Source organism: Malania oleifera, chromosome 1, assembly GCF_029873635.1.
Source record: "Malania oleifera isolate guangnan ecotype guangnan chromosome 1, ASM2987363v1, whole genome shotgun sequence".
Taxonomy (NCBI): Eukaryota; Viridiplantae; Streptophyta; class Magnoliopsida; order Santalales; family Ximeniaceae; genus Malania; species Malania oleifera.
The window spans coordinates 135,571,241-135,595,347 of record NC_080417.1 but is presented as its reverse complement, the minus strand read 5'-3'; the positions used below and the strand labels follow the sequence as shown (position 1 = coordinate 135,595,347).

The following is a 24,107-nucleotide window of genomic DNA, read 5'->3' as shown; positions in this document are numbered from 1 at the left end:
GCTTTTTTTAGCTAACCCTAAAAAATCCGGTGTCAGTTGTAATAACCCCAAAAGGGCTATACAAGATTAGTGGGGTGATTCCCAAAAAAAAAAAAAATTAATTAATTAATTAATTAGATTTTTTTAAAAAATAATTAACATTTATTTTTATTTTTATTAATAAAATATATTATTATTAATACTAATTAAATATTATTATTATTATTATTATTATTATTATTATTATTATTATTTGAAGCTTCACGATGAATTTTTTTTTTTACTTTCTTCTTCTTCCCTGCGCAACAAACCCCCCCCCCGCCCAGATTCTCTGTCTTCTCTCTCTCTCTCTCTCTCTTTCCTCTCATTCTCCCTCCCTCTCTCCTTAGTTACGTGGCGGATTTTCGCCTGATTGAAAATCGAAAGATACCGCTGGACTCCATTCTCCGCTACCGTCATTTCTACCGGAGCGGATCGGTGGTAGGAGTGACGTAGACGTATCTCCTCGAGTAAGTCAATTTCCCTTTTTTCTTTAATTTCTTGCAAATTATAAGCCTGATTGACGAACGGACACCACCACGAGAATCTGGGGATGATTCTCTACAAGTCTAGCGGGACGGAATTCTCATGGGGTCGTCGTGGGCAAAATCCCAAATTTGGCGTACGGGGGTTATTAAGGGACTTATTTTTAATTAATTAGGATTAATTTAGAAATGCTAAAATGTTGAGCATCTGGAATTGAAGTAGGATTTCTAAAATTTAGGACCCAGGTGAGCGCTGTGGGTGTAATTTTGGGACCCGTAGGCAAAATTCAGAAAATTAAGTGGGGCTATTAAATGTTAGTTTAAATGATAATTTGAGGTATATGGAGCTTAGGGAAGGTTAGATGGCTATTATTTTGGGGAAATAGGTTAATTAATTTAGGGAAAAATGCAAATTGCTGGAGTTGAGTTTCGAGCGCCAAGGGCGTAGAATTTAGGTGTTAACGAGTGTCTTAGTAAATCAGGTAAGGAGAATAAATTATAGCAGTATTTTTAGAATTACTGTTTAAATTAATATATGAAAATGTGCTTATGGTATTTTGTCTGGAAATTATTACGATATAAAATATCAAATAAATTGTGTGGCATTTGAGTGATTTTAAATTGTGATATTTTGGAGTGTGAAAATAATATGTTATGAATATTAGATGAAAATTGTGTGGCACATGACATGTGTTGAAAAATGTGAAATATAACGTTGGGTATTTTTTGAGAAAATATTGAAATGAGAATGATTGATATGATTAGTGGAAAATAATGAAATGTGGCATTTATTTGTGAGTGGAAATGATTTGCATAAGAAATGAGTTTGTACAAATTATTGATATGAGTATTTTAGAAAAATGTGAAAAATACGTGAAATATGATATATGTTATTACGAGATGATGAAATGTGCACATAAAATGATGAGAATATTTAAATTGAACTGAATTGTGATATACTGGAATATGATTGATGAAATGTCAATACCGCATAATGATTGCGGGTATGTGGTAGTAAACCCTATTGGATGGTTATGATATTGAGCACGGTACCGTTGTTAGTGGTTTTAGTGCAACCACACGGACTCTCAGAGCGCGTGGCGTGACAGTCGACTGAGCCATTTTGTAGGGTTGTTGGGCCCCCTGAGTCCGAATCAGGGTTATAGGCCGGCTAGTCGTACTACAGACGCGATATACGGTATGATATTTGATATAACCGTGTTGGCCAACCACGGTTAGATCTAGCCTTCAAGCTGCATAACCTTGACCATGGGGGGAAGCATGGCGTGGATAGAAAGATCCTCAGGGTGGTCATGAGTTACAGATGCGATGTTGGTATTTGATACCAAGGATACTCATGAGCCGGAAAGTAAAATGAAAATGAAAAGTGAAAGAATGATAAAATTTGGTTAAAATGAGAAATGAAAGAAAGAATGGAAATTTAGAAAGAAAGAATGTTAAATATGAGAAATGAACTGTGTGAATTAATGACATAAATAATTAAGGCGAAGTGAAACTCTCCGCCTGAGGACTTACTGAGTAAGGTGAGTGCCCTAATAGGAATCAGATGTGGTCATACCTGGATGCATAACGTGTTAGGGCAGAGGGAAGCTACCTGTATGGGTGACTAATCTTCCCTATTCACGGGAACTTCACGGATATTTATGTGTTGAAATTATTGAATTTAAGAAATGGTTTTAAAGCTTATAAAAGCTTGTGTTGTATATCTATATGACTATGAGAATATATTTGCCAGTGTATTTTCTCGGGTGAAATGATGATTTGAAAAGTAAATTGTATTATAATTGAACTCATATTTCCACACACTATGAATAACTTGTTCTTTCTTACTCAGATGTGTCTCACCCAAATTATCTATATTTTTTAGGGGATAGAGATAGGTTAAGCAATAAAGCTCCATGACCATTGGGAGCTGAGACCCTGACACACAGGGTGAGTTTCTGGACTAGGGGAGGTGTAATTCTCCTAGTGTTGAGTAGTTTTTGAGTTTGTGATAATGATATATATGTGTGTATATAGATACTCTGGGTATTATATTCTGAATTATATAAATACACTGTCTTCCACTGTTAGGTTTTATGAATAAAATGACTTTTTACTCGGCACCCAATGTGGGCCGAGTCGTACAAATGTTAGTAGGGTTGTTGACGTGGCCGATTTGTGAATGTTATGGATGATGTGTGAATATTTAATTAATTTATTTATTTATTATAAAAAAAATTGTATGAAAATCGGGGCGTCACATCAATCGACTGAAGGGAGACCACTAAGGTCAGTCTATGGTCTTGAGCATTTAAACCCTATCATGCGCGTAGATGCATTATTACAGACCATATTAAATATTACAAACCCAAAAGAATAACTGCAAATACAATAATCAAATGGTCTTCATTCTTTTCTATCCTCAATCTGTAACGACCCGAATAAAAATGGTATTTAAATAATAAAAGAAAAGGGAAATGGCAGCCAAAAACAGAAGGAAGCAGTTGACTTCGTCGACGACATTGAACTTTGGAAGGTTTAAAAGAAGGGGATCAGTAGGGCTTCGTCGATGAATACAGGGGATTCGTCGAAGAGCGTTCATTGACGACATTGAACTTTGGAAGGTTTAAAAGAAGGGGATCAATAGGGCTTCGTCGATGAATACAGGGGATTCGTTGACAAGCGTTTGTTGACGACATTGAACTTTGGAAGGTTTAAAAGAAGGGGATCAGCAGGGCTTCGTCGACGAATACAGCGGATTCGTCGACAAGCGTTCGTCGATGACATTGAACTTTGGAAGGTTTAAAAGAAGGGGATCAGCAGGGCTTCGTCGATGAATACAGGGGATTCGTCGACGAAGGCTTAAGGAAATTCGTCGACGAATACAAGGGCCTTGTCGACAAAGAATTACCAAGAGGGGGGCTTGATCCGACTGAATTTCATCGACGAAGGACTGAATTTCATTGACGAAATTAATGAGAATTCGTCGACGAAGGACATGACTCGTCGACGAATCCTGTTCTATAAATATGGAAAATCCGAATTTTTAACTTATGAAGGAAGCCAACTCTTCTCTCTCTCTTTCCTCTTCGGTTCTCTCTCTCTCTCTCTCTCCGATTTTGGCCCCGTCAATCACCGGATCGAAGATTTGAGGCTACCACGATGCTTCTGACAAAGTTCTCTACAAGTTTGTCAGAGTGGATCGTCAGGAAAATAAAGTTGGAAATCATCCCTAAGTTTAGGTAAGGCTTTATATTCAATGTTCGGATTTTTGACAGTTGAAGAAAGTGATATGCGCATAAAAATACTGAATTTTAATTCTGCGAGTTTTCATTTTCAGGGTGTGAGTTGAGAACCCTGTGGGTACGGGGAAGATTTTCTTAGTGGCTTTTTCAGGAATCAGGTAAGGGGATAAACTAAGCTAGTTTCGTTTTGAGAAAATGCATGTATATGTATATTTAGCATCTAGTTTCAGGAAAAATAAATATATTTATATCTATGTGTTATATTTGCAAAATACTGTGAAAATGATCGTATGATTGAATATGTGAAAATTCGTTTGTGTGGCATGACTAAAAATGTTGTGAAATACTGTTTTCTGGGAATGTGGATGACATGGAATTTTATGATGGAAAACCGGCGTACGGGCCGAGATTTCATATGAATTGCCGGCGTACAGGCTGTGCAATGTGGATGTGATTTGCCAACGTACGGGCTGTGTTATGATGTGTTTGCCGACATACGGGCCGTGCTATGTGACTGTGATTTGCCAGCATACGGGTTGTGCTATGTTTTGCCGGTGTACGGGCCGTGCTATATGGATGTGATTTGCCAGCGTACGGGCTGTGCTATGATTTGCTGGCGTTCGGGCTGAACTATGATAAAATGCGTAATATCGGCGTACGGGCCGATGATTTTATGATGTACGTATATATGTAAAATGATATGATGTATTTGAAAATGAATGATATGAAATATATCCCTATATCACAGTTTCAGTATATGTATATGATATCAGAACCTAGTTTGCTTGGTTTAGGCTAACACTTGCACGGTACCGTTACTTTGTGTCCATGGTCTTTGTGATCATGATATCTGTGTTAACACCGCTGTACGGAGTGGTGCGAGATTGGATGGTCAATGTGGTTATTTTCAAGAAGTGTGTTGTTATCGCCCCTGGTGTATGGACCAGGTCTGGCAGACCCATCGTACCTACAGACTACTGTTTGACTTGGCAGTGGTCGGCCAACCATTGTCAGGTCTCGCCTTCGAGCCACACAACCCTATCATGTGGGGGTAATACATGACAACAGCCAACTAATCTACCAAGATTGTTTTATGTTATTATTATTATGATACGAGATGAGATATGTTATGAAAATGCAGTATGTTCTGCCATGTTTTGATTTATATATAAGTTTTCCTAGATTTGATAAACAATACTGAATATGTTATGTATGGTACATGTAGAACACATATTACTCATGTTACCACATACTAGTATTAATTTATTTCCTTTATTCAGAGGTGTCTCACCCCTAAATCTTATTAACTTTTCAGGAGCCTTGGATAGGAGAGTGGGAAAAGTCCCGCTGATATAGTACGAACTATCTGCCCTTTTTGAAGGGTAAGTTTTGTAGGGACAGTTAGATTTTGTGGGAAATGTCCCTAGGTTTTATTTTTGGGATGTATATATGAAAATACAGTGATTGTAGTAACTCTGGTATATGGTGTTGAGATGTACATGATTGTATATTTTCTACTGCTAGGGCTTCTACTTTATGTTCTGATATATCTCTAGTACCCATGGGTCCAGGTGGATTGTGACTTGCTGAGCTGGAATATGGGATATGTGATATTAATATTATATAAAAAAAAATATGTGAAAAAATGAGCAGGTCGTTACACAATCTCTCTGCTCTTCAAATTTCATATGTGATGTGATCTTTACGTTCCTTATGACTTCCTTGTGTTCCTACCCTCAATGCATGCAAAGGATGATCATGTTTCCAGAGCTCAGTGCACAGGTAAGAACCATTAGATTTGTCATAATCAAAATGGGAAGAACTCATAGAGTCAACAAAATGATCAATTTTACCACTAGGATCCTAAAAAAAAAAAAATCAGAAACATCAAAATTAACATCCAAAGGAGACTCACACTTAGCATCAATAGGTTCAGACAAATTCACTTCAGCATTTTTCCTTTTTCCTTTTGACTATGCATTGTAAAGATCAATAAGGTGTTTAGGAGTGTGACATATTCGAGACCAATGACCTTTTGTTCCACACCTATAACAAATATTGTCATTATTTTGCACTTTATTATTTTGTTCAGAACTTTCTTTATTCTTTACCCATTTCCTTTGAGTTTTTTTCAGCATCTTTGCTTTCAAATTTTGAATGATGATCATCACGGGTCCAACAATTTTTCCTACCACGATCCCTTTTACCACTACGACCTTGTCCACGGCCTTGAGAAAAAGCCACATTCACTTCAGAGAATGGTGTTGAGCTAGTTGGACGAAATTGGTGATTTTTCAACAAAAACTTATTATTTTGTTCAGCCACAAGTAAATAAGAAATTAGTTCAGAATATTTTGTAAATCTATGCTCTCGATATTACTGTAGGAGCACATTCGAGGCATGAAAAGTCGAATATGTTTTTTCTAACATATCATCATCAGTACTTTTTTCTCCACATAACTTCAATTAAAAGCTAATTTTAAATAAAACTGAATTATATTCACTTACAATTTTAAAATCTTGTAGTCGCAAGTGTATCCGATCATATCGAACTTTTGGAAGAATTACTGTTTTTTGACATTCATCTTTCCCTCAAGTTGTTCCAAAGGACTAATGGGTCCTTAATAATAAGGTACTCAATTTTTAATTTTTCGTGTAAATGGTATCGAAAAAAAATCATTGTCTTTGAGCGATCCTGTAGGGATGCTTGATTTCCTTCTTCAATAGTACTTCCAAGATTCATAACATTAAGGTGAATCTCAGCATAAGTACCCATGATAGATAATTTCTTCCAAAAATATCAAGAGTAACGAATTCAAACTTTGTGAGGTTTGACATCATAAAGTCACTTTGAAAACAAATAAAAATTCAAAGTTAGATGAATATTAAATAAAAATATTATTCTCACATATATCCCAACATAAAAGTATTTAAAAACACGTACTCAAGATAAGTGATATAGTTAATATATAAATATAGTTTGACAAAAACTTAAAATTATATAAATAAAAAATATTAAAGGAAATAAGATTCTTATATTAGAATAATACCAACGAAATTTACTATACCATTTGAGACTTGATGATACTGATAATGTATTGTAAATAAAAAGAGGAATAAAAAAAAAATTTAAAATTATAAAAATTCAACAATCTAATTTTTTAGGAACTAAATGTTGATAATCATCTTATTATTTCATTTTGTTATAAAGTATGTCCTTATATAGGCAAATGTATTGGCATCTTAAAGGTTAATTATATAATGAACCATTATGTGAGCATACTAAAGGTTATATAATCTATTATGTAGATAGTTATTTACATAAATATATATGTTTTACAATAAAAATTACTTTATTTGGGTGTTTATTAGATTTATTTGTGTTGGATTAAATTTAGCGGGTTAAATTGTAAAAACGAAAAAATCAGTGGGTTTATGCGAAACAAGTCGCATCCTAAAACCCTAAACCCTCGCTTATATAAAACCCTTTGTCCTCAGTCGCCTCCAGAGAGCGGCAGAGACACTCGAAGCTCCCCCTGCAACGACGGCGTCGAGGATGGCGATGATGAAGAACGGAAAGCCTCTGATTCAGCAGTTGCTTCTCCATCGCCCAATGACTCCTCGTTGCCCCATCAATCTAATCTCTTCCCCACCTATTCGGGAACTCTTGTACCAAGATCGCTGTAGGGATGCTGATCGCTTTCTTCACTCTATCTGGAGGCCGAATCCGGCGTCAAACACTGAACCTGACCTCTTTAGCGACGACGACGCCCTCCGTTTCCGAATTACTGGATCGCCGTTTGGGGGAAAAGCACTTGCAGGTGCCCGACGTCCTTGGACGGATGACAGCTTCGAAATTGAAAGTAGGGACGTGTACTCCGATTCTGACGACCCAGGCGAGGACTTTATGGATGACGACGAAGACGACGATGACGGTGAATTTGACGACGACGATGATGAGGAGGAGGATGTGAAATGAATCATTTTTCAGGAGGTTTAGCTAACTGTTCAATCAATTCATCCCTGTTTTCTCAGGGCATATTAGTGCTGTTGGGTTTTACCGATCAATCAATTGATGAATAAGATGAGTAAACAAGCACACACACAAAATTGACACAGGAGTTACGTGGTTCGGCCAAATTCCGGCCTACGTCCACGGGAGCGAGGGATTATTATTTGCTGGGAAAAATAAACAGAGAGGAGGAGGAGGATTCCCTCAGCACTCACTCAACTCTCTCTTATCTCTTACTGCACTGCACTCTGCACACTCTGCACTCTGATTTACAACACCACACACACATGTATATATACACACAAGCGGGAGCAAAAAATTCAACAATGGGCGGCCGGAAATGTCAACATTTCCGGCAAAGCAGGTGGAGCCGGAAATGTTGACGGAGCAGGGCAGCCGGCGCCGTAGATATTGAAGGAGAGCAGCAGCCTTCTGTTGACTGGGTATGGATCCATCAATTCTCCCCCTCCATACCCATAGGAGGAGAATAATATGTTAATCTTCAATTGACATCCATCCCAGCTATATCCCTACATAGCTGGAGCTTCTCATAGGTTACTCCCTTTGTTAACATATCTGCCGGATTTTCTTTAGTATGAATTTTGACTAACTTCAACAGTTGTTGTTCCATCACTTCGCGTATCCAGTGATAGCGAATGTCAATGTGTTTTGTTCGGGAATGGTACATTGAATTCTTGCTCAAGTCCAGTGCACTCTGACTATCACAATGTACCTTGTATTCTTCCTGTTTGACACCTAACTCTTGAAGAAACCTCTTTAACCACAACATCTCCTTCCCAGCTTCCGCTGCGGCAATATATTCTGCTTCTGTTGTGGATAGGGCAACACACTTTTGCAATTTTGACTGCCATGATACAGCTCCCCCTGCAAAGGTGAACAAAAAACCTGATGTGGACTTTCTTCCATCAAGATCACCAGCCATGTCTGCATCAGTGTAACCCTCCAAGATTGGTTCAGCTTCCCCGAAACATAAGCACAATCCCGATGTACCTTTCAAGTACTTGAGAACCCATTTCACAGCTTCCCAATGGTCTTTCCCTGGATTGGAAAGAAACCTGCTCACAACACCTACAGCGTGGGCAATGTCTGGTCTCGTACATACCATTGCGTACATCAAGCTTCCAACTGCTGATGAGTATGGGACTATTGACATTTCTTCCCTTGATGAGTGAGACAACTTCTTGCTTAGCTTGAAATGATTAGCCAGTGGAGTATTTACTGGCTTGGCACTTTCCATGTTGAACTTTTTAATTACCCGTTCAATATACTTCTCCTGTGATAACCATAGCTTTCTGGCTTTCCTGTCGCGACTGATCCTGATGCCTAGGATCTGCTGAGCTGGGCCTAAGTCCTTCATTTCAAAAGATTTAGACAACTCCATCTTTAGCTTGTTGATCTTTCTTGTATCCTGACCAATGATCAACATATCATCAACATAGAGTAGTAGGATGACAAGATTACCATCAGGAAATATCTGAACATATGCACACTGATCTGCTGCAGTCCTCTTGTATCCGTGACTCACCATGAAAGAATCAAATTTTCTATACCACTGTCTCGGTGCTTGCTTAAGACCGTAGAGACTTTTCTTCAACCTGCAGACTTGATGTTCTTTCCCTGGAACTTCAAATCCTTCTGGTTGCTCCATGTAGATGTCTTCTTCCAAGTCACCATGTAAGAAGGCTGTCTTCACATCCATTTGTTCAAGCTCTAGATTCATCTTGGCTACTAATCCGAGTATGACTCGAATTGTTGTCATTTTCACTACTGGCGAAAATATCTCGTCAAAGTCAACACCTTTCTTCTGTTCGAAACCTTTGACGACCAATCTGGCTTTATGCGTCACAATTTTTCCACTGCCATCTTTCTTAAGCTTGAACACCCATTTGTTCCTTAGTGCTCTCTTCCCTTTGGGAAGTCTTACCAGCTCATACGTTTGATTCTTATGTAAAGAATTCACCTCTGCTTTCATAGCTTCTATCCATTTGGCTTTGTCGGTATGAGATTGGACCTCTTGGAAACTTTCTGGCTCCCCCTCATCAGTGAGTAAAAGATATTCTGATTCTGGATATCTTCTCGACGGAATCAGAATACGACCTCTTTCAGATCTTCTGGGCTCAGCTTCTTCTGGAGGAGGATATACCTCATCATCTGACTGCTGTGATGATTCTGCAATTTCTGGTGAAGGGGGTTGTTGCTCCCCCTGCTCAACACCTTCTACATCTGTTTCCAAAGGATCATCCTGCAATTCTCCATGGTTTGTGGGAGAATATGATAGTGTAGGATCTGTTACAATGACAGGAGCACCGTAACTAGGCTGGTTAGACTTTGTTTGTGGTTCAAAGTCCTCAAACACCTGGTTTTCATGGAAAACCACATCTCTCGATTTGATGACCTGCTTCCTCTCTGGATCCCATAATCTGTAGCCGAATTCACCATCTCCATAGCCAATAAAGATACATGGAATGGACTTCGCGTCGAGCTTTTGCCTCTGCTCATTAGATATATATGCAAAAGCTTTGCACCCAAACACTCTTAGATGAGTGTAAGAAACTTTTCTTCTGGTCCATTCTTTCTCTGGAATTCCAAAGTTAAGTGGTGCTGACGGTGATCTGTTAATAAGGTAACATGCGGCACGAACAGCTTCCCCCCAGAATGGCTTAGGTAATTTAGCCATACTGAGCATGCTTCTAACTCTTTCCATAATGGTCCGATTCATTCTCTCAGCTACACCATTATGTTGTGGGGTACGTGGGACCGTCTTTTCATGCCTAATACCACGTTCAGTACAGTATGCTTTGAACTCGTTGGAAGTATATTCGCCTCCATTGTCTGTCCGGAGGCACTTCAATTTCTTCCCTGTTTGCCTCTCCACCATAGCATGAAATTCCTTGAAATATTTAAAAACCTGGTCCTTTGTTTTCAGAAAATATACCCACACTTTCTTTGAAGCGTCGTCAATAAAGGTAACAAAATACCTATTGCCGCCGATTGATTCTACTTCAATGGGTCCGCATACATCAGAATGTACCAAACTCAATGGCTTTGACCTTCTCTTCATAGAGGAACTAAATGAAACTCTATGCTGTTTCCCAAATAAGCAGTGATCACATGGGTTTAAGGCAATACCTTTTGTGATTTTTATAAATGCCTTCTTCGCCAGTGTAAGGAGTCCTTTTTCTCCTACGTGTCCGAGTCTCTTGTGCCATAGGTTTGGTGATGCTTCATCTTCCACTGCATTGATGGCATCAGTACAAATCTTCACCTGCGTTTTGTACAATGTGCAGCAAATGCGTCCTCGTGCTATTGTCAAATTACCTTTTGATAATTTCCAAGTACCTTTCCCGAAGTAGCTTTCATAGCCCTGTTTATCAAGGGCTGCCCCAGAAATAAGGTTTAGCCGAAGGTCTGGGACATGTCGCACATCCTTTAATGTTATGGTGCAACCAATATTGGTTACAATCTGCACATCTCCGATTCCCACGATCTGAGAAGAACTAGTGTTCCCCATCTTTACTGTACCAAAATCTCCAGATTTATACATCGTGAAGAATTCTTTGTGAGGAGTGGCATGGTAGGAGGCTGCTGTGTCTACCACCCATTCAGTGTCGTGGTTCCCAATATGACAGCATGCATCTTCATCAATAGAGAAAACTGATATATCTTGAGTTAAGGTGACCGAGTTCTCACCTTCCTCCTTCTTTTGTTGCTGGTGGCTTTGACCATGATCCCGTCGAAATTTTCGACAATCTTTCTTCATATGGCCTTCAATGCCACAATAGTAGCACGAGATTTTCCCTCTCTGCCAACTTTTACCATCATTGAATCTGCTGCGATCCTGGGATCTTCCTCTAGATTTGCTTCTGCCTCTACCTCTACCTCGACTTCTGGTACTGGTACTTTCTTGAGGTCGGCCTCTGGTTTCAGTAACAAAGGCCTGTGACTGTTCTGCACCTGTTTCTTTTCTCCTGGCTTCTTCGTTGAATAAAGCATCTTTTACCATCGCCATGGTAAGTTTGCCGTCAGGAGCTGAATTGCTGAGAGTGATGACCAATGTCTCCCAGCTATCTGGTAAGGAGCTAAGAAGCAACAATGCTTCTGCTTCATCGCCAAGATCCATCTTTACTGATGAAAGCTGATTTACTAAATTTTGGAACTCACTAGTATGTTCAGCTATAGAGGTCCCGCCTTTTAACTTCAGATTAACAAGCCGTCTCATTAACATGGCTTTGTTGCGGGCAGTCTTGGCCTGGTACATGTTTTCCAGCTTCTCCCAAAGGCTATAAGCATCAGTCTCTTGTGCGACATGATGATATACCTTGTGGTCAATCCATTGTCTGATTTGACCAATGGTCTTTCTATTCATTCTTCTCCAATCGTCATCTTTGATGGAATCTGGTTTCATACCTTTATAATCCAAAGGGTCTGCCAGATCCTTACAATTAAGGAGATCCTCCATCCGAGACCTCCACAGAGTGTAATTGGAGGCTGTGAGCTTGATCATAGTACCCGAGTCTGATTCCTCCATTGATTTTAAGCACTAACTTGCTTGTACAGAAAAATTGGGGTAGAATCTCAAGAAACCGAATATACGGTTGCGTCCGGAACGGTCAAAAACCCTGGAAATGACTTAAGTTGTTCGAAAAACGGACCTGAAATGGCCTTGAAAGGCCTGGTCAAACTTTGGTCAAAATTGGTCAACGGGTGCTGACGTGGCGTTTGACCGGTTGCTGACTGGGCGTTGACGCGGCCGCTGACGTGGACGCTGACGCGGCGTCTGGGAGAGGGTTGGAGGCGGGTCGGATCTCGAGCACGGATCCGGGTCGCGGTCGTGGATCCGGGTCGCGGTTCACTGTGCCGGGTTACGGGTCGGTCACGCGGGTCGGATCTCGCCAATCGGGCGAGGAAGACGCGTGCAGGCGCGTGTCGCCGTCCCGAAGTCTTCGCCGGCGCGTGGGGGCGCGTGGGGCTTACCCTGGTGTCCGTTTGAGGCTTGGTTTACACCGTTGGAATCGTCTCGAGCTGAATTGCACAATGGAAGGCTCAATTTGGGATTTTGAGCAACTTCAAAAACTGGGAGAAAATAGAATTTCTCCTCTGTTCACCTCTGTTTGGTGAACTCCGGCGAACCTGGACTCTCTGATACCACTTTGTTGGGTTTTACCGATCAATCAATTGATGAATAAGATGAGTAAACAAGCACACACACAAAATTGACACAGGAGTTACGTGGTTCGGCCAAATTCCGGCCTACGTCCACGGGAGCGAGGGATTATTATTTGCTGGGAAAAATAAACAGAGAGGAGGAGGAGGATTCCCTCAGCACTCACTCAACTCTCTCTTATCTCTTACTGCACTGCACTCTGCACACTCTGCACTCTGATTTACAACACCACACACACATGTATATATACACACAAGCGGGAGCAAAAAATTCAACAATGGGCGGCCGGAAATGTCAACATTTCCGGCAAAGCAGGTGGAGCCGGAAATGTTGACGGAGCAGGGCAGCCGGCGCCGTAGATATTGAAGGAGAGCAGCAGCCTTCTGTTGACTGGGTATGGATCCATCAAGTGCTCCTGAATTTCTTTTCTTCCTTTTAATCTGGGAAGATGGTTAGTATGTATGATATTCATGGATGTAATTTCAGCCGTCGGCTAATCTATGCTCTCCATTTTCTCTGTTTTTTTCTTCTCTTTGTCTTCCCTCCATCTTCAATAATCACCCAATAAATGCTGCACGCACACAGTGATACAAATGTGCGTGCGTGCGTGCGTGTGTGTGTGAAAATACAAGGGTATCTTACGAAATGTTTTGGTACATTTGCTCGGAACTCAGTTCAGAAGCCCCTCAAATTCAATTCTATATATTTTATTTATGTGTGGTAGCTGATCTGAAAATTTTGAATTTCTGGGAAATATTCAGAGTATGAAATAGCATACGAGCGTTTCCCGGTTTTATTTTTATTTTAAAATAATATATTAAATAATACCAGTTTGGGGAAATATTTTTCACTCTCACATAAGCCGGCGAGGGAGGCGGCGAGGTAACGGTGATACGGTAGCCGATCATTAACCAGCGAGGGAGGCGGTGACGACTGGTGAGTGCTGGCGAGGCGTCGCGGGGGCTGTCCAGGCACTGCGGCGAGGGAGAGACTTTGGAATGCCACGTAAGTGCAACGTAACCATGGGATAAAACAACAACAGAGGAGTGATGAAATTTTAGGAGATGGATTACTGGTTGGTTCCCATCCCTGAAGGTGACAGGTGTTGTAAAATTATTGCTGGATTTGGGTTTTGAAATTCAGGGCACAACTGTAATTTTTGTGGAAATAACAGATCGCCAGTCTGAGACTTTGCCGTCCGAGAGAAGAGGTGAGAATAGGACAACTACAAGAGATCAGAAATAGGGAGAGAAGAAGTAAAGAAGAGAGAGAGAGAAGTTGAGGAGAAGAATAAGAAAGAAGAAGGAAGAAGGAAAGTGATTTGCAGAACAGCACTGAGAATAGAACAGAGTAGAGAAGAGAGAACGAACAGAAATCGGTGGCAGAAACAAATAGAGAGAATGAAGAAGAGAAGAAGAGGGGAAGAAGAAGAGGGGAAGGGGAATATTGGAGGATTGAAATGGAAGAATGTTGTGATCATGATTGGTTCCGGTACTTGTTGAGATTAGAGGTGTGAAGTCGCCGAAAGCTGCACCAGCCTAACCGTTTGCTTTGACATTGGAGACTGGCGGCCATCAACCTCTGCAGACAATGTTGAAATCTACAACTACCTCCTTTGAATTTTACTCCCTCTTCTATATATATATATATATATATATATGTGTGTGTGTGTGTGTGTGTGTGTGTGTGTGTGTGGAGATTGTGCATGTGTGTTGAGTAGAGTAAGCTGTGTGAGGTGTTGTGTTGTGTGCAGAGAAAGTGAGTGTAGAGGAGAGAGTTGTGGTGACAGGGAAAGAAAGAGAGATAAAGAGAGTTGAGCAGTGAGGCTCCTTGTATTTTTTCTCTCAGTGTAGCAAAGTAGTGTGTGCTCCATAGATGTAGGTCGATTCGATCGAACCAAGTAATTTTCGATGTTCCATTGTGAATGTTTTTTTTCATCGTGTGTGATTGTTGCTCATAAATCTACTCTCAACAATTGGTATCAAAGCGTAATTGGAGTAAAATTGTCGGATCGAAGAAAAATTCTCGAATTTGAGTCTCTGTCCAGTAGCTCAAAATTCAATTTTGAGGCCACCACCGCATTCCTCTTGTCAAGACGAAGCTAATGGTGGCAACCAAAGCTCCAAATGACCTCAGACAATGCCGTAGGCGCCTACACCCGCCGCCAATGTCCGAGGGATGTTCCATGTGCCTTCACGCACCAACATATAGTCGGCGGCTCACTCTATGCATAGCCACACGCCGGCAAACGGCTGGCGAATCAACGTGAGGAAGAAGATGGTTCACGTCATCGGACACGTCAGTTGAGACTCGTGCCCTCTCAGCTTGCTGCGTCAGCGCCCAGTCAGCGCCATGTGGCGCCGAGTAAGCCGCCCAGTCAGCAGCCGCATTAGTCACCATGTCAATAACCGAGTTAGTAGCCACGTCAGCCCGAGCCCATGCCACTTCAACAACTAGGACCCACAGTGGGCCCCATATTCACTCACCAGTAGGTGGGCCCCATGCTGCCACGTCATCTAACAACGTCAGTTAACAGCGTCATTAACACCGTTAGGAATATTCCGCCAGTGAGAAATATTCCATCAAAGTTGACCAGTTTTGACCGAGAGTTTGATCAGGCTTTTCGAAGCCATTTCGGGTCCGTTTTCAAATGACTTAAGCCATATCTAGGATTTTCAGCCATTCCGGATCCAACTGTGTTGTCTGTTTGAGCTAATTGCGTTTCTAGATCAGCGAATCGAGATATTGAACAAAAAGAGCTCTCAAATCGAGATATTTGACGGCACGAACTTCAGTTTCTGAAAAATGTATATTGAAGACTATTTGTTTAGTAAGGAGTTGCACTTACCATTGAAGGAGAAGCCAGAATTTATGAAGGAGAGCGAGTGAGAGTTGCTTGACCGAAAGACTCTCGAAACTATCAGAATGACGTTGGCAAAGTCTGTTGCCTTCAACATCAAGCACTTGACAACCACCAAGTCCCTTATGGATGTACTATCTAATATGTACGAGTAGTCATCAACCGCGAATATGGTACATCTAATGAAAAGGTTGTTTACCATGAACATGTCTGCAAGTTCAGCAAACACCTGAATAATTTCAACGAGCTGTCGGATCAACTCACCTCGGTTGGAATTACATTTGACAGTGAGATTCATGCCCTACTAATTCTCAGTCAGCTGCCTGAGAGTTGGAAATGTATTGTTACTGCAATCAATAACTCCGCACGAAAATCGAAACTAAAGTAAAACGAGGTTATCAGTATGATTTTGATGGAAAAGATCAGAATGCAGTCGAACAATGCCTCCACTTCAAGTTCAGCCTTAAACGTGGAAAGCCGAGGAAAAAGAAGCTGCCATGGAAGATCAAACAATCGCGGTAGATCTAGGACCAAGCGTTCTAAATCTACAAATCCCAGAGGTTCCCAGGGCACAAAGAACGTTGAGTGCTGGAACTGTGGAAAGATCGGGTATTTCAGAAACCAGTGCAAAGGTCCGAGAAAGGAATCTGAGACAAAGACAGGAGCAAATCTCGTCTCTTCCTCAGGAGAAAAAGATGCATTGATATGCTCTCTAGAGAGCAAGCAGGAGTCTTGGGTCTTAGACTCCAGGACCTCATTTCATGCCACTTGCTGCAGAGATTGCCTAGAGGATTGCACACCAGGTAATTTTGGTAAGGTATACCTTGGTAACGATCAACCTTGTGACATAACTGGCAAGAGAGTTGTGAAGATCAATATAAATGGGTCAGTATGGAAGCTGAAGAATGTCAGACATATGCCAGACCTGAGAAAGAATTTGATCTCAGTTGATCAGCTGGCAGATGAGGGATACACGACAACATTCATTGGCAATGAATGGAAGGTTTCAAATGGTGTACTAATGATTGTCAGGGGTAAGAAAAGTGGAACACTTTATCTAACCTCCAATGCCTCCATGTCTATTTCAGTTGCTGCAGGAAATAACAACAGCAACATATGGCACCAACGACTCGGTCACATGAGCAAGAAACGACTCAAGGTGATGCACTCAAAGGGAAAATTGAGTGGTCTACAGTCAGTGTAGATTAACATGTGTGAGGATTGCATATTTGGGAAACAGAAGAGGGTCAGTTTTCAGACAAACACTCGTGCCCCAAAGAAGAAGAAACTAAAACTAGTCCACTCATATGTGTGGGGACTGATGTCCGTCTCATCTATAGGTGGAAGGAATTACTTCGTCACATTCATTGACGATCACTCTCGGAAGGTATGAGTTTATTTTTTGAGGTATAAGTCGAAAGTATTTGATGCTTTCAGGGTATGGAAAGCTATAGTTGAAAAAGAAACTGGTTTGAGAATCAAGAAGCTGGGAACAGATAATGGTGGTGAGTATCAAGACACCGGGTTCAAGAAATTCTGCTACGAGCACGGTATCAGGATGGAAAGAATTGTGTCAGGTATGCCTCAGCACAACGGCGTAGCAGAGTGGATGAACTGAACATTGACTGAAAGAGCCAGAAGCATGTGTATACAGTCAGACTTACCATTGCAGTTCTGGGCAGAAATAGTCAGCACAACATCATACTTGATTAACAGCGGTTCATGAGTACCTTTGGTCCACCATATACCAGAAGAGGTATGGAGTGGAAAAGAGGTAAGACTTTCACATTTGAAAGTTTTTTATTGTGTTGCATATGTACATATCAGTGATCATATCAGAAACAAGTTTGATCCAAAGTCTCGGAAATGCACCTTCGTCAGTTACGGTGACGAAGAATATGGGTATCGCATTTGGGATGATGAAAACAAGAAGTTGTTCAGAAGCAGAGACGTGATTTTCAACGAAAAGGTGATGTACAAAGCCAATAGGCACACAGCAGAATCCATCGAACCAATTTAGATAGAGTCAACATATGTAGATATGGATGATATCCCAATATGTGTTAGGACACAATAGCAAAATGCCAAAAATCCTCAGGCGAAGGAACCAGTGGAGCATATCGTCGCACCACCGCCTCTTACTCCAGATCCGGAGCTTAGGAGATCTACTCGACCTCATATACCAAACAGAAGGTATATAGATTACTTACTTCTTACAGATTGAGGAGTGTCTGAATGCTATGATGAAGCATATCAAGTGGCAGATACAAGCAAGTGGGAGCTTGCGATGAAAGACGAGATGAAATCCCTCACCTCCAACAGAACATGGGAACTAGCTGAGTTGCCCAAAGGTAAGAAGGTCATTCACAACAAGTGGGTGTACAGAATCAAAGAGGAGCATGATGGCTCCAGGAGGTACAAAGCTCAGTTGGTAGTTAAAGGCTTCGAGCAGAAGGAATGAATTGACTACACCGACATCTTTGCACCAGTTGTAAAGCTTACAACCATCAGATTAGTCTTGAGCATTGTTGCCTCAGAGGGCCTATATCTTGAGCAGTTAGATGTGAAGACAACGTTTCTTCACGGTGATCTTGATGAAGAAATTTACATGCATCAACTAAAAGGATTCTCAGAGAAAGGTAAAGAGAATTTAATATGCGGGTTGAAAAAAAGCTTGTACGGTCTCAAACAAGCTCCCAGACAAAGGTACCGGAAATTTGACAGCTTTATGCACAGTAATGATTTTCTAAAGTGTAACGCCAACCACTGTTACTACTTCAAGAGGTATCAATATAGTTATATCATTTTGTTGTTATATGTGAATAACATGCTGATCACAGGACCAGATATAGAAGAGATCGGAAAATTGAAGCAGCAATTATCAATGAAGTTTGACATGAAGGACTTAGGCTCAAAGAAGCAGATACTTGGGATGTGGATTTTCAGAGATAAGCAACAAGGAACATTGCAGTTATCTTAGTTGGAGTACATTAGCCGTGTTTTATAGAGGTTTAACATGAGCAGCGCCAAAGCAGTAAATACACCTTTGGCAGGACATTTTCGCCTCTCCAAGGACCAGGTTCCCCAGACAGATGAAGAAAAGGACTTTATGGCTAAGGTACCTTACACCTCAGCCATTGGAAGTCTCATGTACGCCATGGTTTGTACCAGACCGGACATTGGCCAAGTAGTGGGAGCAATCAGTAGATTCATGTCTAATCTAGGGAAAACTCACTGGGAAGCAGTGAAGTGGATCTTCAGGTACCTCAGAGGAACTGTTGATAAGTGCTTACGTTTCGGCAAATGAGACTTGAAAGTTAAAGGGTATGTAGATGCCAATTTTGCTGGTGAATTTGATCACCGCAGGAGCACCACCAGATATGTGTTCACTGTTGGCATAACAGCTATTAGTTGGATGTCGCAGATATAAAAGATTGTTGCCCTATCCACTACAGAAGCTGAGTACATAGTAGTGACAGAAGCCAGCAAAGAGATGATTTGGCTTGAGGGTTTGTTGACAGAGCTTGGATTAAAGCAGGAGAAGAATGTTTTGTACAGGAATAGTCAGAGTTCGATACATTTGGCAAAGAACTCTGCATTTCATTCCAGAACCAAACATATCGAATTGCGTTATCACTTCATCTGATCTCTATTAGAGGATGGAGTACTGGCACTTGAAAAGATTCAAGGTAGCAGAAATCCAGTTGACATGTTAATGAAGGTGGTGACTACAGAGAAGCTGAAGTTGTGCTTAACTTCAGTTGATCTTCATGCTTGAAGACAAACATGAGCACATCTTTTTCCTATACACTGGTTGAGATGTTGTCTCCATCTCCAAGTGGGAGATTGTTAAGATTAGAGGTGTGGAGTCGCCGACAGCCGCACCAGCCCAGCTGTTTGCTTTGACATTGGAGACTGGCGGCCACCAACCTCTACAAACAATGCTGAAATTTGCAGCCACCTCCTTTAAATTTTACTCCCTCTTCTATATGTGTGTGTGTGTGTGTGTGTGTGTGTGTGTGTGTGTGGAGATTGTGCATGTGTGTTGAGTAGAGTAAGTTGTGTGAGGTGTTGTGTTATGCGCAGAGAGAGTGTGTGCAGAGGAGAGAGTTGTGGTGACAGGGAGAGAAAGAGAGACAGAGAGAGTTAAGCAGTGAGGCTCCTTGTATTTTTTCTCCTAGTATAGTGAAGTAGTGTGTTCTCCATGGACGTAGGTTGATTCGACCAAACCATGTAATTTCTGGTGTTCCATTGTGAATGTTTGTTTTCTTCATGTGTGATTGTTGCTCATAGATCTACCCCCAACAGTACCAAATGATGTGGGACAGAATCAATGATCTACAACCATGAAAAAATTTAAGAGAGAGAGAGAGAGGGGAGGGAAGGGGAAGAAGAAGAAGACGGAAGAAGGAAGAGAAGGAGGGGAGATACAAGGGGGATTCACACATTTGCTTTCACATTCAATTTCAACAACAACCTTCTACATGGGTTTCACACACTATTTATTAGAAAGCCAGCGAGGGAGGCGGCGAGGTAATAGTATTTGCGATGATGAACCAACGAGGGAGGCGGTGGGGGGCTCCACTTTTTAAAGAGAGAAAGAGAGAGAGAGAGAACTATTCGCCCTGTTTTCCTGCGAGGCGAAGAGGAGATGATGGTTGTGCCCTCAATGTAGCTATTTTCAGGCAAATCTCGCTAGATAGTCCAGCGAGATTTGCTTGCCACGTATCAACTTCCTAACTGTCCTGACTCTGTAAATCTTTGAAAAATATTTTATTTAATATATATTATTTTAAAATAAAGATAAAATGGGAAAAAACTTAATAACATAGGGTTTAGGACTACTAATGACAAAATTTAAGAGAAGTATATATATATATATGTAGTTTTATTGACAACTAGAGAAAATTAGTTTAAAAAATAAAAATTTTAAGATATATATTTTTAAAAATACTTAAAATGAGTTTCAAATCAAGCTTATAACTACAAGTCTCTTAGAACTCCTAATTGGTAAATGCAGTAGTTGTAGAGACCCAAACCTATAAATAAGGAAAATAAATAAGAAAAATGTAAAAAGGAAATTTCAGTAGGGCTCGTCGACGATGCCAGTATATTCGTCGACAAAATCCCTTCAATTCTTCATTGGCGAAATTCAAAGCGTCATCGACGAAGAAATACCGAGTGAACCAAAGAAAATATCTGAATGGGGTTCGTCGACGAAGGTAGAGCTTCGTCCACGAACTAAGTGGCTAGTTCATCGACAAACACGCCACCTCGTCAACGTATTTGACTCGGTCAAAGCCTCTATAAATATCATTTTTGGTTGCTTAAGGGTGAAGAAAACCCAAAAGCTCTCTCTCTCTCTCTCTCTCTCTCTCTCTCTCTCTCTCTCTCTCTCTAGAACTAGCAACTTCTCTCTCTCTATGATTTTTCGTCGTTCGTCGTCCATTTTGACAATCGGAGGTTTCTGCGTGAATTAGAAGCAGAATCTCTTCAGTTATAGCAGATCAGATCATCGTTTTGAAGATTTTAGGGTCTTTCCCTAAAATCAAGGTAAGGATCTGAATTCGTTTTCGTTTCGGTAGATCTATAGTAGATTGAAAGTATTGTTCTTCGGATTTCAGGTTGGGTTCCATGTCGTAGTTTTGGATCAATAAGCTCGTGTTTCGTTTTTTTTGTTAAAAGATAAAAGGATTTGTTTACATCAGTATTTTTAGAAAAAGAAACCACAGGATATATAGCTTATGTTTATATGTACTTATTGACTACTTATTTGCAAAGTTTTACCGGGTATAAATGTTGATTCTTACGATTTTCACTATTCTACGATTTTGGCAAAAATGGGGTTTTTGGCATATGATCTCTAAATTTCTTAAACTACTTTATTTGCACTAAAACTAAGTAGGAGATGCTTGAAACTCTTAATAGCAGCAGAAATGATATTTTACGGACAAGTTTATATGAAATGAATATATATGATCAAATAAGTGTGACGTATGATATGAATTGAATCTATACTAATTTGAGATGTATGTATATGAACTATGGTGACTAAGGTTCCAAGTGAGTATCAAAAAATACAGAAAACAGGTGTCAGTTACATACCATGCCAAGTATGAAAAAAGGGTAAAATCGAGAGGTTACGAGTCGATTTTTATCACAGTATAAATGAAAGTATGGATGAATGAAATTGTGAAAATACTGGAATTGCACAGGTTATTATGTTTTAATGTAAATTGTATATATGATATTGGGACCGCAGCTTATCTCAATAGTATATGAAACTTTAAAAAGCTTATATTATGTAGGCTCGGTACCGTTGCCAAAACAGAGGTACAGTGCAACCACACGTAGTTATTGTTCAGTGTGGGTACCTAGTAGTAGGCTTGGTAAGAAGGGTCACTAGTCAAAAGGGATCAGGGTGGTGATGGTCAGGTTGAACTGCAGTATGTTATGATGTCTGACGATGCCTGCACGAACAAGGCTCGATCAGTGCTTTCTTATCGCACAACCCTTGCCACTGGGAGTTACTGGCATAGTTATGATAGTTTCGAGTTTGACGGTGTTCTAAATATGCATATACATGATTTCAAAGCTTTACTGGGCAAAGTCACAGGTTTGAGTACCGGGTGGAGGGATCATACAGTGTATGGGCCTATACCCTACCCTAACCTCAGGAACTCTCACTTGTAATGATGTTGGGTTATACATTATCAGGAACTTATATATGTACTATATATATTATAGTATTGAGAATGTGCAATTTATGTAACTGTTTTCAAACAAGAATATAACTGTACAGTCACACGCTGATGTAATATCTTCCTCCTTACTGAGAAGTGTCTCACCCCAATCTTATAACCTTGTTTTCAGAAGTTACAGGAAATCGGTCCTAGTCTTCTAGAGAGGTTGTGGAGCGTAGGGTCATGTTAGTTAGCGTAAGATTTTGTATGAGTACTGGGCTGTTAGCCTAGTTGTTTTGGGAATGTAATATAGTTTATGTTTTACGTATGGCTGAATATATGTAAGGAATATTTAGATACTCTGGTATGTCTATTAGAATCCATATGAATGTTTATGTTTTCCACAATATATGTGAGTATAGATCATTATGAAATACCCGTATGTCCCTGTATTGGGCGGGTAGTTATGTAAGTCTTATGATTTGTACATGATATGTATGTATAGTGACACTTTGGGGCCATATTAAAGTTCGAGACGTTACAGTTTCATATCAGAGCCCATAGCTAGCCGAAAGTGTGATGTGAATTGCACTGCCTGGTTATGGATATGCTTAGAGCTTAGGTTGCTAGGTTTTATAGATTAGACTATACCATAGTTTAGGATGTGAGTATGATTTTCGAGTTTATCTTAGTATACCTAGGGACAGAAATCCATTGACAGACTTCCATGTTTTTCTAGATTGTTCAAAGGGTTCAGAAAATCACGGCAATCTATTGGTGGTTTTTGTTTCTAAGTGGAAGGGCGGAACTCAAGTTAGAATGAGAACGTGAGTCATTAGAGTATGTTGGTACTGGGAAGTGAGTTATAGTATTGTAGTATTAGTTGGTTAAGCTTCTAATTGATTTCTTCAATTTCTTTTCAAGATGGAATCTAGGGATATTACTACCAATGTTGGAGGCAGTAGTAGTGAGGGTGCTGGCCATAAGGCTAGCAGTGACTCTACTAGTGTGCTACGGTACTTCGCTTAGCAACTTATGGCTAAGGTGGTATGGATGAATAAGGGTCAGGATTGTCCCCTTGCTAAGTTGGGATGCTCCATTGTCCAATTTACACAATTGAAACCTCCTGTATTTGTGGGGAGTACAGATCCGATTCGAGCTGAGAATTGGATCAGGGAGATTGAGAAGATTCTAAATGTCCTAAACTGCACTAAGAAGCAGAAGGTAGCCTTTGCGATGTTCAAACTGACGGACGAAGCAGAGAGGTGGTGGAAGTCAGTTAAGATGCTTGACGAGCATCGAACTACTCCTATGGTTCTGACATGGACTCGATTCAAAGATTTATTCTTTGAACAGTATTTTCCAGCCACAGTTAGAAATGCCAAGATAGAGGAATTCATGAGTCTGGAACAAGGGTAGCTGTCAGTTCAACAGCATGCTGTCATATTCCACAAGCTATCTCGTTTTGCTCTATTCATGATTTTGAACGAGGCAAAGAAGGCTTAGAAGTTTTAGAGGGGCCTAAAGAAGGAGATCATGAAGCAGACTGCAATTTGGCAGATGCAGGACTTTTTTACTCTAGTTGACAAAGTCACTGTAGTAGAGGAGAGTTTGTA

General features: G+C 40.5%; 1 protein-coding gene across 1 annotated transcript; it reads left to right on the top strand.

Moving 5' to 3' along the window:
* The first annotated feature begins 7,236 nt into the window (after window positions 1-7,236).
* On the top strand, window positions 7,237-13,469 carry LOC131143723 (uncharacterized). Its single transcript, XM_058091993.1, has 2 exons — window positions 7,237-7,795; window positions 13,359-13,469. The coding sequence occupies exon 1, from the start codon at window positions 7,308-7,310 to the stop codon at window positions 7,728-7,730; it is 423 nt and encodes a 140-aa protein (XP_057947976.1). The 5' UTR covers window positions 7,237-7,307; the 3' UTR covers window positions 7,731-7,795; window positions 13,359-13,469.
* Window positions 13,470-24,107: the final 10,638 nt, after the last annotated feature.